The sequence below is a fragment of the Suricata suricatta genome, chromosome 7 (assembly GCF_006229205.1).
Source record: "Suricata suricatta isolate VVHF042 chromosome 7, meerkat_22Aug2017_6uvM2_HiC, whole genome shotgun sequence".
NCBI classification, from domain to species: Eukaryota; Metazoa; Chordata; class Mammalia; order Carnivora; family Herpestidae; genus Suricata; species Suricata suricatta.
Genome location: NC_043706.1, coordinates 56,424,851 through 56,443,774, shown reverse-complemented (window position 1 = coordinate 56,443,774; position 18,924 = coordinate 56,424,851). Strand labels below are relative to the sequence as shown.

The window sequence follows — 18,924 nt, the reverse complement described above, 5'->3', positions numbered from 1 at the left end:
GGAAGGGAAGGGAAGGGAAGGGAAGGGAAGGGAAGGGGAAAGGGGAAAGGGGAAAGTAAAGGGGAAAGGGGAAAGGGGAAAGGGGAAAGGAGGAGGAAAGGAAGAAAGGAATACCTATGTCTAATTATCCTGAGGAGAAGGGGGAGTAGTGATTAAATCAATAACATTAAATTCCAAAATGCTTCTTTTCATAATTTATTAAATTTGAGAACAACACATTTGCTTTTCGGAATTATTATTGGATTGGAAGGATATTTGAAATTGTAGTTCAATCTTTTCTCAGCATTGTTACACCATCCTAGGCCTTCATGCCCTCTGCTTTCTGCATTACACCTGTGGCTGAGTTCTTTTTCCACCCTTCTTACTACCGATTTCTATCACAAAGATGACTTTTCAGCATCAAGGAACTATAACCTATAGATTATACAAAGCATTCAAATTGTTAAGGTCATGAGAGACAAAGCCAGTTTACCTCATGATCCTCTAATCAGTGCCTTCCTAACGGTGACGTGCTAGAATTCCTCTTGGCAATTACTAGGAAATAATTATGTTTAAAAAAGGGAAAAAATACATAAACACTACAATATGTGGTATTTGCTGAAGGTTTAACTCTGGAAATAAGTTGACAGATTCAGATGGCATTAAATTCAATTATATGTATATAATGTAGAATTTATGATATATATGCATCTATCATATATGTTAGATGTATCTATAATTATGTGCAATGTATTATATATGTACATATACATAATAGTGTTGCACATAAATGTTTTCTGTTTAAACCTAAAGAAAACCCCTACCTAATCTTATAAAACTAAAAATAAAAATCCTAATAAAGTAAATATATTATCAAGAGCCAAAATTTTATAAAACATAAAACAACCAAAATAGCTTGAAAAACATGTTCAAAATATCTTTATATTATCTTATGTTCATTATTTTTTTCACTTCACTAAATGATAACATGATCTAATCAAGACAATATTGGAAATTATCTAAAACAATATGGAAATAAGCATTATTTGCTTGGTACGTGCTTCTGCTGCTGTGAAATAATCTAGCTTACTTTTCTAATTTTTTAGATGCCCATTTTCTTTGGGGTTGCTGTCTGGTTCTGAGTTCCACACTTGTGGTATGAAAACTTTGGATGGACTGGGAGTCAAGAGACAGGAGTTCTAATTCCAGTATTCCCATCAGCTAGTCATAGTAGCTTGAGAAGTTAATTTGATATACATGAGTTCAGTTTCTTCATTATAAAATAAAGTAGGTTGGATGGGTCAGTGTTTTTCAATCTGTGACTTGAGACTCTGTGTTAATGACGTTCTCGGGCAGATAGCAAGAGAGGGTGGTTAAGACAGCTAAATGGGAAGGGCTTTGGGCTTCCTTTCCTTGCATCAGTCAGAGCAGATCTGATTTAAGTTGCTTTAATTCTTTTCACACCCTAGGAAATTATGTCTCTATGAAGGTTTCTTACTTAAAATTAACAAAATTTTCAAAACCACTGGGCCAAATAATCTAATGTTTAACACAGATTTGAACAATAAAAGGTGTAAAATTTTGTGGGCTCTCTAATGTGCCAGAAAATAGAGCACAAGAAAAGGAGCTATCTAATATCTTTGTGAAATATTTTAGGAAGAGCCTGACAGAGGGTAAAAGTGATATTTAGTTTATGGCACATTTGCATTGTCATTGTCATTTGACTTTCAGACCTGAAAGTAATTGTCCCAAACATCTACACTATCTTTAGCAGAATTGCATTCATAGTACGGCATCTTTATGTTTGTGATGGTCTCTCAGAAGATTATGGTTTTTGCATTCTTTAATATTATATATGTCCTGGGAATAAAGCTTTAGGTAATATACTTTATCTCCAGTTGTCAAATTGAGTCAATATGGAAGGCAGTATTCATGATACTGGAAATGTGTCTGATGGTGGATGAATTATTTTATCATGGTAGCTGTAGTATCTATAAAGAATTTGATCCTGGTACTGGTAACCTAAGCCCTTTTAGTCTAGTTTTAACTTTCTTTATTTTATTTATTTTTAAGTTTATTTATTTTAAATTATTGAGTGAGAGAGAGAGAGTGAGAGAGAGAGAGAGAGAGAGAGAGAGAGAGAGACAAAGCATGAGTGGGGTAGGGGCAGAGAGAGGGTGACACAGAATCCAGAGTCTGCTCCAGGCTCTGACAAGTCAGCACAGGAAGGAGGAAAGAAGGAAGGAAGGGAGGGAAGAAGGGAGAGAGGGAATATTAAAGGTAAAAAAACCTTTTGGAAAGGATTGCCAATAGTTTATTAAGGTAGAACATTCCAAAAGAGAACTAAATTATAATGAATTAATTATAATCAAAGAAAACCAATTGTAATGAAAGTGGAAATTTACACTTAATATCATTTCCTCATTTATAATAAGAACTAAAGTATTTATCTGCTTTTCTTGTTATTAACAGAAAACTCTTTACATGAAAATGATGACTAAGCTTCTTACAAGATTGTATTTCCTTTAAAGTGTTTTTAAAAGGTTAATATAGTTTGATTTATGCCCTATCAACATCTACACCTAACACATGGCCTTTCATTCTCTTCATAAGATACATTTTTCCAAGTTAAAGAAACTGTTTCTCTAAACAGTTCTGCCTTGAAAGTATCACTCAATTTAGCGTGTGTTTTCATTGCCTTGTTTCAAAATATGTTCAATCACATTCAGCATTTATAACTTTTTCCAGAAATTGTTTTTAAATATTCCATTAACTTTCTGTCAGAATAATACATATTATATCACTTTAGATCTAAAGCATCAAATTAAATCACTTTCTGCGGTTGAAAGAAATCATATTAACATAGCTTTGTTTGTTTTTAAGAATAAATATTACTGTATTATATCTAATCCTGAGTATCATTAAATCCAGTACTTAGCAGTCTGTGTCCATAGCCAATTTTCTAAGTCTTTATAGATTAAAATGAATACTAAAAATACATGAAATGGAAACAGACTTTAAGTCAACAGGCAGAGCTCGATATTCTTACAAGGACTGAAGATATTTTGAATTTTACTTCATTTTTAAAAAGTTTATTAAAGAAAAAATAAATCTTTGTTCTTCTTCCTAGATATGAATAATGAGTAGAAAAGGAACACAATTTGAAATTTTTGTTATTTTTATTCTTTGGTGTATATCTAAATTTTCAGAAATCTAAAAGAAAGTCTCACACAGGACATATTTTATAAGATGAATTTTGTGGCTAAGATTGAATCAAATATAATTATCTCAATATGTAAACTGTACATAATGGAACTAGTCCAATTTTTATTTTATTGGGATTTCCAGTCCTTATTTGTAGAGCTTGTTTTTAGTTGAATGTTTATTTGAAGGGTTATTTAAAATTATTCTAAAATAGCCTTATTTGATTATGAAAATGAAATTATTTAATATCTAGAAACTTCATAAATAAAATATTCTCTATGACTATATTATTACCAATTAATATCATATATTTTACTTTCTAATATATATTTGTTTAGTCAATTATAAGACAGCATTACAAATACTGATGATAACTAAACAGAAAAGATTAAGTCTCTGCCTTCTTATAATTTACATTTTGCATTTATATTTATATTAGAGAAAAATACAACAACATATTTTTAAATATCACTAATACATGGAAAATATACTATGTATATGAGTAACTTATATACTTTAAAAGTGCTGTAAAAGATAAAGAAAAATAGTAATTGTGAGAGAGGGAAGTATACTGGAGGAAATAATCAAGATTCAGGTGTAATGCAACATTTATTTTAACCTTGAGGGAAGGATAAACTTTGGGAAGTTGGGGTTGAGGGGAGTGAGCAAAGGTATTCCAGGTTGAAGAATGTCAAGGCAGCAGGAATAGGAGTCTGAGGAATAGTTCAAACTATTCAGACTATCCAGTGACCTAGATAATAAAACATTTTAGTTCAAATGTATTGGTATTTTATTATGTCAGCTAGCACATGAAGTTCTGTACTAAGTACTCAATTTAATCTTCATACTTTTATCTATCATGTACTATTCTTACCTTTTTTAAAAAAATTTTGTTTTATTTATTTATTTGAGAGAGAGAGAGAGGGAGAGAGAGAGAAGAGAGTAAGTAGGGAAGGGGTAGGAGGAGAGTACAGAGGATCTAAAGTGGGCTTTGTGCTGTCAGCACAGAGCCTGATGTGGGGCTTGAACCCACAAACTGTGAGATCATGACCTGAGCAGAAGTCAGATGCTTAACCAACTAAGCCACCCAGGCACCCCCAGTTACTATTATTTCTGATGTTCTTGAGATTAAATAATATGTTTATAATTATATAGTAATACGTCATGGAGCTTATTTGAAATCCCAGCTATCACCAAATCCACACAATCTTAAACACTGCAGTAAATTCTCAGGCATTAGTTTTCTAAAAATATGTTTATTCTCCTTCCCCCAAACGTAATTTTTACTGGGCATAGACTTTTAAATTGGTAGTTATTTTCTTTCACTCCATTGGAATATTGGTTACTGGGTTCTTGCTTCCACTACTGGAAATTGAGATGTCATTCTTGGCCCTTTGAAGATAATGTGTCTTTGTTCTTTGATTACTTTAAAAATGTATTCTCTTTCATACTTTCTGGAAGAGTTTTCTTTGTAGTCATCTAACGTAGATCTGAAGAGCTTTCTAAATCGGTGGTTACTGTCTTTTGCTATTTTTAGACAATTCTCAGTAATTTTTCACATATTGCTCTTATTTAATCTCTCCCACTCTTTTTTTGTAATACAATTAAACATATATTAATTCTTCACATTATTCCCCATATTTTCCATTTCCTTCTTGCCTTCTCTATCCTTTGTAATTTATGTACCTCAACCTGGATGTTTACTTGTAATCCTCCGTGTTAAGATTTCTAATATTAAATAATGTATGAAATCATTAAATTTTCATTGTTATTTTTATGTTTTATTTTTTAAAAATTTTAATGCTTACTATATTTTTGATAGAGAAGAGAGCCAGAGAGAGAGAGAGACACACAGAATTTGAAACAGGCTGCAGACTCTGAGCTGTCAGCACAGAGCCCTATGTGAGGCTCAGACTCACGAATGTTGAGATCATGACCTGAGCCAAAATCAGATGCTTAACTGACTGAACCACCCAGATGCCCCTCAATTATTATTTTCAAATGTGCATTATTCCTTTGACTGTATTTTAGCAGGTTTCTAGGGCAGTTCTCTATCTTGCCTTGTATATTTTTGAGCACATTAATCACAGTTATTTTAAAATGCCCATTAAGCACAATATCTGGGAGGCTATTTTTACTGTTTTTCTCTTGAGTTTTGATCATCAGCATTCCTTTAATTTTTTTTATCAAATACCAGACACGTTGTATCAAACACTGAAAAGCGCTAATGTTAACTTCCTCCAAAAGAACACTTAATTTTCCCTGGCAAGCAAATAGAATATGGATACATGACTTAATTTTTATTGAGTAGAATTTTAACATGGTCTGGGCTGGGATTTTTGCTAGTTTGTTCTTTCTTTTAGATGGTGCCCTTTCGCGTGTCAAATGAAAGCCAGAAGTGTTTAACAGACCCATTCCACCAGGCCTGAACTCCAACCTCTAGCCCCCCTGCACCACATGACCACTAAATCTTTGTTGTTGACTCTAGCTACTTTTGTCTTGCATTGGGGACACATGCCTCCAAAAGACTGTTTATCAAAATTTGGGCTCATTTGCTCTCTTTTCAGGAACATATGCCCTTGACAAAGCTGAATACCAATATTTCCTTTCCATTTCTGGGAGATTGTGGCAAACTCCAGCTACTTCTTTCTGCTTAGCTTTTATTTACCTGAATTTAAATAGGCAAATGACCTTCTATGGAAGGCAGCTATATGTAATATATTATACACATATATTTAATATATAGTTATTATACTTATCAAACTGGACTGCTTTGTCTTTCATCTCACTGGCTGTGTAGTTCACTATGCTATATACATATTACTTTCTATCATGTTACTGTCTTCCCTTTCTCCTCCTTACCTGGGGTATTTTAAAACTACAAAAGAAAGGTTTCATCTCTATTTGGTAGGAAGGACAATGCCTACTTCGTAGTAAGAGGTAAGAATGATGTGTCTCCAACTTCATAATCATGAAAACATTTTTCTTTTTTAAAGAAAAACTTTAATGTTTGTTTATATTAGAGAGAGAGAGAGAGAGCAGGGGAGGGGCAGAGAGAGAGGTAGTCGCAGAATCCAAAGCAGGCTCTAAGCTCTAAGCTGTCAGCACAGCACCCAACACAGGGCTGGAACTCATGAACTGCGAGATCATAACCTGAGCGGAAGTCAGACGCGTAACTGGCTGAGCCATCCTAGCACCCCTCATGCAAACTTTTGTTCGTTTTCGTAAACCTTTTTAAATACATTCCGCTCCTCAGCAAAACTAGTTCAAAATACTATTATTTACTTATTTAATGCCAAGATAATGTGTTTTAAAAATAGTATTTTACCTTTGACTGCTATTAAAATTACTAGAATTAATTAATTTTTAATATTGAATGAGAAAGTGCTTTGCACAAAAAATGTCCAAATTCATAAAAATGCTTTTGAACTATGTAAGCAACAGATTAATAGAAATACTTGAACTCTGGGTTATTTCCAGTTAATATTCATTTCTGCTTTCTTCGTAATGTATATTTTTAATGTTTAAGATTTAAGAAATTTATTTCCCTCTTAATTTGTTTCTTTTTTGTACAGATTATATCACATATAATTAGATCACTGCTGTGGTACCTGAGACTTTAATGATAATTATACCATTAAACTGATGATAATTTTCTAATTATTAAATCATCAAGAACACCAATAATTGTTAGCTTTTATGGAATATCCAATAATTATTAGCTTTTATGGAATATATAGCTTTAATAAGAAAGATATTTGATCAGTTCTTGACTCAATTACTAAATTAGTTTCAAATTATTACTAAAATGTCAAAACAAAAGCCAGCAGTAAACCTGCACCTTTGTCTTTACAGAAATAATTCATACCTCTTAGAAAGTGAACAGGGCACCTCATTTGTCACACACATTTTATACCCATGTTATCCATACCACTCCACCTTAATTTCCATCACTGAGTTGGGCAGATTTCCCCATTTATCTACAGCAGATGCCTATCTTGCTTTCTATAGAATTGGTTTCATTTTAAATAAATATAATCACTACATCAATATTCATGGAATTCTTTTTTTTTTAATGCTTTCAAGAAAGGAAAGAAAAAATAAGCTAACTACATTAAATGAAAACTCCATGTCTAACCAAAATCATTGAGAATATTAACAATGTATGGGTCACAATGTATGAGAAAATTACTGACAAAATCCAGCTAACCAGGAGTACTATTAATGAGTATGCTGGAGAATTAACACATACATCAGGAATAAAGCCCAGTGTTGACAATATGGTGGCTGTCATCCCTTTCTGCTTTTCAGCTGCTCTCAAGCTATAGCAAACCAACTGACCTTAATAATCCAAAGCAGAATACTCAGTGGCATTCAAATTATTGTAACCTAAATGCAAATACGTGGAGCATGAATTTATGCTTGTTTTGTTGTTTGAATTGTAACATTCAAAAACAAAATCGCTATCTACCTCTAGCAAACATATAGAATCCTTTTGAAATCCATGTGGGTTACATCAGTTTTTATGTTACTTTTCCTGTCATATTTATTCTTTCCCATGCATGAAGCATCTATGAGGTCCCAAACCTCCTTAAGAACTGGAAGGTATTAAACTAGAATAGGTTCTTGAATCTCAGGAAGCTCGGCTCTGGTAGATACAGCTATGTAGACTTTATTTCCACATAGAAAAACTAAGTTGCCATTCTTAGCTAGCACTGCTCTAATAGAAAAGTAATGAGATTGTGTGTGCATCTTAAATTTTCTAGCCGGCACATTAAAAAAAGCTAATGGAAGCAGGTGAAATTAATTTTAATATATTTAACTCTTTATATCCAAATTATGATTATAGCATGTAAGTAATAAAATTATTAGCAAGATATTTTACATTCCTTTTTTCATAGTAAATCTTCAAAATTCAATGTATGTTTTATACTTTTAACACATCTCAACAGACCAGCAACATTGCAGTGCTTTATAACTACATGTGGCTAGTGGCTCCTGAATTGAACAGTGAAGATCAAAAGAACAGCTAACATTGATTTTAGTATTTTTCATTAAGCTAAACTTAGAATCTCTAAAAAGCCCAAATTTTGTTTTTTTAACAAGAGTCCAGTTTTTCAAAAGTATTTTTAATATTTTAAATTATTATCCCAGAGTAATTTTGTTTACCCAATTCTGGAAAACCAATTTTACTTTTTCTACTTTGAATATTGTTATAGGACTAATCTATCTCTTAACAAAATGATATTCAAAGTTTTGCAATTTCAATCGACCAACAATAGTATACTGACATAGATTATTTGTAAGTAATACAGTAAATACATAATACAACTTTATTATATTTATATTATTATATTATATACTTTAATTGTATATAACATATTTATTTTCTTTATTAATATATGCATATTTAGTAAATGAGCTAGTTGCTAAGTTATGTATTTAGTTTTACACAATCACTAACCATATTACTAATACATTATGTTTATATTAAGATATTTAACAAAACCAATAGTTCTGTGTTGTGATCATAATACATATTCATTTTTAGTGAATTAGATATGAAGAATACTGTTCACATAGTTTTTAAATTGTGGTAAAAGTAACTTGGGGGAAGTATTGACATTCTGTAAAAATTGAAATGGCATAAATTGACAGAGATCAACATAGCCAGGAGTAATAGTGGTATTATAGGCTTACTAGCAAGAAATAACCTAAAGTTTGTATAATTTTCATATTCTCTTAGAGCCACCAGTGTGTATGCTTAGCTGGTTGGGAAGAAACTTTTTGTGAACAAGAATCCAATGACTACAAGATGAATCCTTGTAAGAACAATTCCACCTGTATTGATCTTCACAATAGCTATCGGTGAGTAATTTATTTATCACGTTCTTCATGAAATCACTTGGAATGTTCAGTGTTCCTGAAATAATTCCAGATATTATTTTCACTTTTCATTGATTAATTACAATAATAATTTCAATATGAAGAGCCATTTTCTGACAAGATACTTTCAAGATTCATTTGAAATTTGTGTTAAAGGTAATAAATTGGATTAAGCTTGGAAGTGCAATGTCCAGATCGGGCCTATTGTTACAAATGCCTTTACTTCTTCAAAACATGCTTTTGTCATCTTGATGTTGTTTTGGATCACTCTGTGCAAAGTAAGTGCCACAAATGACTTGTTTGTGGGTCTACTAAATTAAAACCTTCAGTTCATTACCTAGATATTATCATGAATTTGGATTACTTTAGTCAAATTATTGATGAACTTTACATTAATTGGTCCACATTTTCCATAATCTAATAGTATTAGTGTTAGATGAAAAAATCTGAAGACACTCTAAATAGAAATTCTGAGTAGCTATTGCTATTATTCCAAACATTTAATCACCAAATCTTTTACTCGTTAACTTGTTAGTGTATAGTACAGAGAAGTATACAGTAGGTCTCGCAAGCAAATGCAAAACCCAATGTACTATAACTAAAATGATTTTCTTCTTGTCACAGAAGCAGATTAATTGAATATGAATATATTTAGATGATCATTTTTTCAGGGATAAATCAAAATTATTTCAGAACATCCTTTAAAATAACTTGTACACTATTCCTCATTTTTGGTTACTGAAATGGGACATAAGATCCAGACTAATCAACAGTAGGCAGATTATTTCATTTAAGGCAGAAATAATCTGGCAATAGTTCTATTTATATTTCAATGACAGCAAGAGAAAAAATTAACATTTTGTTAACAGAAAAACTCACAATGGCAGCAGTTGACATTAGTTTAAAATATGTAAAATGCAAAAAAATCAGAGCTACTTTTTGTGACATTATCAATTATTAAAATTGATATATCAACATAAATTAATATTTACTGTCTTACACTCTATATAGTAAAAGAAATGATCAACTTTTGTTGAGCTAGGAAAGAAAAACTTCTCATAGTTTCTATGCTTATTTTACTTTTTGTAAATATCTCTATTATAATCTACAAAGTATGATATAGTATATATATATAGGATATATATATCAAAAATTCTGATATATACTTTTTAGCATTCAGCTCTTGATGTAATTCCTAAAGATAATTTGTTTATACATTTGTGTACATGTATACTCACACTGTCTATCACCTCAAGGCAAACACCAGCAGGAACATACTTATGGTTGGAAAGGTTGGGTTTATAATTCATTGCCATAAGGGAGAACCCACACCATTTAAAATCCATGCAGCGTCTCAGTAAAAGGGTGCTGGAAAGGACTTAAAGGTTTGATTTTGTGAAATATAACTTTGGGGAGGGTTTAAAAGTTGGTCCTTGGCCTGGATAAGGAGACTGTCAGGAAGTGGGAAGAATTACCTACATTCATAATAAATCTTACTTAGAAGAAAGGAAAACTGGACAGAAGTGAAAGTCAAAATTTCTAAAAAGGTAGCAACCGTTTATATCAACCATGACAGGAGAATGTTTGGCCCTTCCTGTGGTTTAGAAAGTGTTCAAGTCTTTGTCAGCATTAAGATATGATTATAGGGTAGGTTTGTCTTTGTAATGATTAATCAAGGTAATGGAATAACTGAGTCATTTTGATGTTCTGTGAAATTGTCTGTTGAAATGTTCAAGGGGGAACATCAAGATCTAGCTCTAAACCTGGCTCTAAGCCTAACCAGCTCCTGGGTACCCTAGATGTTAGCTTTTGCTTTCTCTTTCCCAAAATACTTTATCATACACATATGCAGAAAAAATATATGTATATGTGTATTTATGTGAAATATATCACTTACGTTTGCCCACCTATTTGTCCAAAATACATTATTTTCATAATGTATATCAGAGAACTCAAATATTAATTTATTACCCAACACAATATTACTTTTATTTAGCTAATTGGTATTTGCTATTTGAGGCAGACATTTTGAAGACCTAAAACAAAACAAGCAACAAAGTTTATAAGGCTTTATTAAAATACATTTTAATATTCATGAGACACAGTCAGTCTTCCTAGATACCTTTGACACCACGAATTGTACACTCTTAATTACTTAATTTATAAATGTTTCAGAAGACGTTGCCACTTAACACAAACTCACATAGTCATTTCATCTTATCATTCCTCAGAATTTTCATAGATGATTCATTTTGGGTTTGGTTTTCTCTTTTTCTAGTTTCTTAAGGTAAATGGTTCCATCATTTAGTTGAGGACTCTTCTTTTTTAAAACAGAGTTTACAGCTTTAAATTTCACTCTAAGCACTGCTGTCATTATATCTCATATTTTTATTGACATTTTGTGTATCTCAAAATATTTCCTAATTTCCCATGTGAAATTCGTTGGCTTGCTGGTTTTTTGAAAGTGTGTTGTTAAACTTTCACTTATTTGTGAATTGCCCAGATTTCTTTTGATATCGATTTCTACTTTTATTGGTAGTGGTATGAAAATTTATTTTGTGAGTTAAATCTTTTGAAATTTACTGAGGCATATATTATAACATAATATATGTTCTATACGTATTTGAAAACAATGTGTATTCCACTTTAGCTGGAATCTTCTATAGGAGTCTTTTAGGGCTAGCTGGTTTATATGTTGATCAAGTCTTCTATATCTTGTCTCTTTTGACGATTTGTTCGATCCCTTATAAAGACTGCAATTATTGTTTAACTGGTTTTCCCTTTAATCTGCCATATTTTGCTTCATTTGCTTAAGCTAGATCTTAAGGTTACAAGATCTAATTGTTAGATCTTACCAGAGGATTTAAATATTTATAAAATGTCCTTCTTTATCTTAAGGTATATTTTGCCTGATATTAGTATAAATGCCGCAGCCTTTTTTTAAAAATTATTGATAGCATAGTGTATATTTTCTGACTTTGTATTTTTAACCATTTGTGACTTTGAATATAAACCTTGTCTCTTATAGATGGGTTATAATTTGACTGTTTTTAAAAATCCACTCTGTCACTCTCTACCTTTATTGGACTGTCTACTTAGTTTGTATTTAGCATTACTAATGAAATAAAGTTTATATGTGTAGTTTCTTCTTTTTTAAAATATATTGCATTTTTTATTTTTATTACTCTATTTCTCCATTATTGCCTTCTCCTGTGTTATTTTTTTTTCTGATATTACACTTTAATTTTTTTTTTATTTTTACTTTACTGTTGTCCTTAGTTTCTTAGTAGTTGTCGGATAGATTACAATTAACTTCTTAAGACAGTCTTCATAGTATTAATAATGGCTTAATTTCTGTGTTATACAAAAACTTTACTCCACTATTACTTAACTCCTTCCCACATTCTTCAGGCTTTTTTTGATTATAAGCCCGTCAGCACAATTTTATAGGATGTTTTATGCACTATTTTTTAAATCAGATAGGAAACAAAAAAAGATAAGCAAAAATACATTTATACTGTTTTATACTTGCCTATGTAGTTACTACACCAGTGCCCTTTATTTTTGTGTGTGAATTCAAATTACTGTCTAGTGTCTTCCATCTTAGCCTAAAGGATTCTCTTTACTATTTCTTACAGGGCAGATCTGCTATTGATGAATTCTCTCAGTTCTGTTTTATCTGAGAATGTCTTAATTTCTCCTTTATTTTTTAAATTTTTTTCTGTTTTTTTATTTATTTTTGAGAGAGAGAGAGAGAGAGAGAGAGAGAGAGAGAGAGAGAGAGAGAGAGAGAGGGACAGCACAAGCAGGGGAGGGTCAGACAGAGAGGGAGATACAGAATCAGAAGCAGGCTCCAGGCTCTGAGCCAGCTGTCAGCACAGCACCCGACATGGGGCTCGAACCATGAGGTCATGACTTGAGCTGAAGTCGGACACTCAACCGGCTGAGCCACCCGGGCACCCCAATTTCTCTTTTAATTTAAAGGATTGCTTTAAGAGATACAGAATTATTGATTGACAGTCATTTTCTTTCAGCATTTAAAGTACGTCTGGACTGCATGGTTTTTGATAAGTCAGTTAAACTCATTGAGGATCCTTTGCGCATAATGAATCATTTTCTCTTAATGCTGCCAAAATTCTCTTTTGTCTTTTGACAGGTTGACTATCATATGATTAGTGTTTTATGTCTTTGACTTTATTTTACCTGAAGCTCATTGACCTTCATGGGGATGTGGATTAATAATTTTCATCAAATTTAGGAAGTTTGGGCCTTTAGTTCTTAAAAAGTTTATATGTGTTTTTTCTCTCTCTCCTGGTTTTAAAACACTCACATGGGTATGTTAATGTTCTTAGGGTGTATCTGAGGCTCTGTTCACGTTTCTTCCTGATCTTCAGAATTAATAATCTTAATTTATTACCTTCAAATGCACTGCTTCCTTCTTCTACCAACTTAAATATAGTGATGTACCCCTCTCACAATTTTTAAACTTCATTTTTTTACTTTTAACTCCAGAATTTCTGTTGTTTTTCTTTATAATTGATATCTCTTTATATTCTCAATTAGGTGAAACATCAATCTCATACTTCCCTTAATTATTTAGATATGGCTTCTATTTTTCTCTGAGCACAGTTATTTTAGCTGATTTAATATTTGTGTCAAGTAAGTCCAATATCGAGACTTCATCTGGTATAGTTTCTACTGGTTCCTTTATTCCTGTAAATGGATCATACTTTTCTGTCTCTGTATGACTCATCATTTTTTTATGAACACTTTAACCTTTAAAATAACATAGTGTGACAAATTTGTAAGTCAGATCCTCCTTCTTCATAGTTGCAACATTATCGTGTTTATATTATTTTTTGTTTTTGTTATTGTTTAGTGGTTTTTTCCAAAATAGTTAATTTTATAAATTATTTTCTTTGTCATATGTGGCTATTCAAGTCTCAATTTGGCCAATATACTGGTCAACGAATGATTTAACTGAGATTTTTTTATATTTCCTCAAACTGGTAAGTCTCCTAGCATTACTTGAGGGGACTCTGTGTGTATATGTTAAGACATACATTCAGCCAAGCGTTTTACAATTCTGTCTTACTTTCCAGTATCTGCTTTCACAGATGCTCAAGGTCAATCAGAGATAAGAGATTAATTAAGGTCTTTTCATGTCTTTCTTAGTCCTGTCCAGACTTTCTTTTCCCAAGAATAGGTCTGTCTTTTCAAAGACTTCTATGAATACCTCATTCCCCACTTTTTACCTTTAAGAATATTGGTCAGCTTCTTCTTAGCCTTACGGGGAATCATTACAAGCAGCTGCAATGTTAGGCAATTACCACTGACTGTTATTAAGAAATTCACTTTATACGGGCTTTTTCAAAAGAGTAAGCTTTGAGTCAGGTCAAATAAAGTCTATTCCTGGAAATGGAACTTTTCAGACAGTTGCCAGCCCAATGAAATAGTGACATTCCTGGGAGGGATCTTTTGGGGGAGCTCCAAACCTGTACTGCCCCTCAGTGGTTGGTAGGCTGCCGGTTTCACAGATGCCTTCATCCAGTGCTGTTGGTTTTCAAGCCTTTTGAAGAGCTGGGGAAAGGGGGATGGGAATACTGCACGTAACCACAAAGCTGACTAGGCTTATGAAGTCAACCATTTTTCTTGTACAAACACTCAGATTTTTGCAAGCCTTTAGTTCATTGCTAGAGTTCTGAGAGAGTTGATCTGACGCGATTGCCAGTGTTCTTGTTTCTTTTATGGAAGAGTAGATTTTCAGAAATCTTGCCTCTATCATTACTGAAGTACTTATACCAATTACATTTTATATTATGTATATGCGATAGAAAAGACAGGAACAGAGACAGAGAAAGCATGGATTCTAGAGTTAGAGTATCTGGATATAGGATATCAAGTCCCATCCTTAATGATTAGTGTGTATTGGGTTAAGTAATTTTAATTCTATCCCTAAGCTTTTAGTTTTTTTTAATCTAGAAATTATGAATAATAATAGTTATAACTCACAGAGTTATGATGGTAATTAAATACAATTTGGTATACAAAGTATTTAGCTCATTTATTGATGTATATTAAACTCTAAATATCATTAGTTTTTATTATTCTCAACATTTATCTTGTTTTCAAAATTATATGTATGAATAAGACTAGAGCAGTATTTTATAAATGATGAATCTGTGGGATCATATTGATATCAACTCATTTCATTTTATATATTCATGTATACAGCAAATGAAGAATATTAAAAAGATACTAATTATTCTTTGTAACTAAGGAAGAATTTAGTTAGAGTTTAGTGCTCTTTGAAACCTTCTCATGAATTTCCACTGGACAAAAATTTCAGGACTCTCAGTAAAAGATACAATGATTATCTTCATTTTATGAAGAGTCAGTCTAGAGAAAACTTAAAGAAATTGCAATGAAGTTGCTTAAATTTCATGCTTTTCAAGGAATTCACATTGCATACCATAATGAGTGCTTAACATAGCTCACATTTTTAATAGGTCAAATGAAAATTGCATTTATTAACTATATGCTTATATCTCTTGAGAGCAATATTGTTAGGAATATGACTGTTTGCCAGAATATCGAATCCCTCAGGTGATCTGTGTGTTCTAAGTTACCAAACTACCTATGTGTGCTCATCTCTAAACAACTGGAGTGAACATAGTTTAGTGTTTACATAGTTTCAAGACATTAAAAAGCAAAATGGGCTGGGGATGTAATTTGAATGCTGACTGCAACCTGCCTTCTGCTATTCCTGGCATGGTTTAGAATTTAACTGCCTTCTTTATTTCTGATTTTTCTTCCCCCAAAGCAGAGTCAACAGCTTTAGCTACAGATGGGGCTCTGTATGGCAGTTATTGGACCCAGATGCCACACTCTGGAACATGTTTTGCCAACAGCATCTGACTCTTTGCTGTCTGTGTAATTGGCATCCGTGTTGATGCTTTGGCCTGCTTTTCTTATGGGCACTACAAAGTAGACTTTCAGACAATATGAAGATTTGTTCCCAGTTGACCATATGATTTTTTTCCTCTTCTTCTCAGTTTATAATTTATGCAAATACATCCCAGAATCCTTAAACTATGCAACACTATATTAGAATTTTTGTGCTTTGTATAAGGATATGTTTAACAATTTTTAATGGATATGACTAAAATTTTTTGAAATTTAATGAGTAGAAATAAAAATCTATGTTGATCAATATGTTTTTAACATATTGAGTGAAAATACACAAGCCTGTATATTATTAGAGATTTTTTCTTTTTAAAAATTTTGTTTTTGTTTTGTTATGCTTACTTTGTGCATAGGACCCCAAACTGCTAAAACAAAAGTAAAATAATTACTAATATAAAAGTAAAAACATAACAAAATTTTAATCCAGGCAAGGACAATACAATATCTACCTTTAATAATGGAAAAATTTTCCCTTATAAAAAACAGAATTTGGGGGCACCTGGATGACTCAGTCAATTAAGTGTTAGATTTTTTATTTCAGCTCAGCTCGCACTCTCACAGTCATTAGATCCAACCCTGTGTCAGGCTCCACGCTGGTCATGGAACTTCCTTGGGATTTTCTCTCCCTCTCCCTCTGTCTCTGCCTCTCCCTCTGCCCTTCCCTCTGCCTCTCTCTCCCTCTCCCTCTTCAACTCTCTTTCCCCTGCTCCTGATCTCTTTTTCTCAAAAAATCAAATCCAAAACAAAATAAAAACCAGATTTTTGAACAAACTATATGTTGGTATGTAGATTTTCAACTTCTTTTTAGATAGCTATGCCATAACACAGTGACCACTAAGCAGTTTTTAAAATTTAAATTTTAAAATTTGCACACATATGTTTGTATATATGGACATTAAATTCCTAGAATTGAAAATGCTGGATCAAAGTGTGTCAGCCTTCAAGATTTAGACAGATTTTATCAAATTAATTTTGTGGGCAGATTTAGTATTACATTCACATGAGCAATTAATGAGACTGTATGTACCAAACACTTCTAGTTTGTATCATTTTGTGCTGGAATAAAATCTCTCAGTGAGGCTTTACATATCTGTTTAACGTATAAGAAAACCAAGACTTGGATATTTTCAGTACCAAAAGCAAAATCACAGTGTTAGAAAATCGGCAAACCTAAATGAACCAATGTCTGCGTGACTCCAAATTCATGATTTCAGATGACTGTCAACTGGTCCTACCTTTAGTACAAAATCATACATAGTTACTGCTTACCCCTCAGTTTCCAAGGGGGAGCAGCTATTACTGTAGTTCCAGTGAATTGATGAACGTTTAAACAGTTCTCTTTCTTCCAATGGAAAAATTGGAAACTGACATAGTTCCAATTTCATAAAAAAAGAGTAACTCAAAGAATAAGTATATTTCTTTGACAGATGAATGCATCTTATGAACAATTATAACTTTACAAATAGGCTTTAGAATTCACTGATTAAATAAAATTGCTTTTTGGTAACAATAGTACAAAGGAAGAAAAGGGAAAATCACTGTATTTTGTTGTTATATGTGGCATGGCATTATGTTATTCGAAGATAGTGATAAAGTGAAATCACATCCGAAAATCATTTTTGAAAAAATAAATGAACTCTCTTACTTCCTTGAAGCTAGCATGAAAGGTAAGAGGTGAGAAACTGTTTTATTTGTCACCATGTTATTTTTCAGAATAAATCAAATTCCTGGTTGCTTTCTACTTTCAACAAGTTCCCCACATGCACTTGGTATTAATTTGCTAGTGCAGTATTTAGTGTCCCTTAGCTTCTGTTGTACCACCATAGTCTCTGCCTTCATCTTCTCATGACATTCTTCCTAGGTGCACTTCTCTGTGTTCATTTCTACTTTTTGCTAAGATGTCAGTCATGCTGAATTAAGGCCCACTCTAATGACCTCACTTTAATTTGATTTCCAAAACAGGTCATTTTTTTTTTTTGAGGCACCAAGGGTTAGCACTTCAAGACACAAGTCAAATTATTACATCCTAATGTATTCTGAGTACCGATATTAAAACAGTTTATATAACCATACCAGTCCAGAATTTTAAAATTACCATAGATATACATATAATCTCTTGAATTTTATTCACAAAGCTGTGTAGGAACATATTTAAAGATTAAGTTTTATATAAAAATAGCTAGAAAAAGTATTTGCATTAGGCTATCTCATTATTTCATATAAAACCCTAATAAAAGTCTAGATTAAAAATGGTTGAATGGGTGGCTCAGTTGGCTCAGTCGGTTCAGTAGTTAAGCATCTGACTCTTGACTTGAGCTCAGGTCATGATCTCATAGTTCATGAGGTCAAGCTCCACATAAGGCTCTGCACTGACATTGTGGAGTCTGCTTAGGATTCTCTCACTTTCTCTGCCCTCACCTACTCTCTCTCTCTAAAAATAAATAAACATAAAACAAAAATAAAATACCACAAATTTACAGCCAATTAATTTTTGACAAAGCAGGAAAGAGTATCCAATGGAAAAAAGACTGCCTCTTTAGCAGGTGGTGCTGGGAGAACTGGACAGCAACATGCAGAAGAATGAAACTAGACCACTTTCTTAGACCATACACAAAAATAAACTCAAAATGGCTGAAGGACCTGAATGTGAGACAGGAAACCATCAAAGCCCTCGAGGAGAAAGTAGGAAACAACCTCCTAGATTTCCACTGCAGCAATTTCCTATTCGACACATCCCCAAAGGCAAGGGAAATGTAAGCAAAACTGAACTCTTGGGACTTCATCAAGATAAAAAGCTTCTGCACTGCAAAGGAAACAATCAAGAAAACTAATAGGCAACCGACAGAATGGGAAAAGGTAGTTGCAAATGACATATCAGATAAAGGGCTA

General features: G+C 32.5%; 1 protein-coding gene across 1 annotated transcript in view; it reads left to right on the top strand.

Moving 5' to 3' along the window:
- EYS (eyes shut homolog) overlaps window positions 1-18,924 on the top strand; it is a 1,499,666-nt gene that overhangs the window by 458,174 nt on the left and 1,022,568 nt on the right. The window contains exon 13 of the mRNA XM_029943180.1: window positions 8,930-9,051. Coding sequence (XP_029799040.1) covers window positions 8,930-9,051 — 122 coding nt within the window. The remainder of the gene's footprint in view (window positions 1-8,929; window positions 9,052-18,924) is intronic.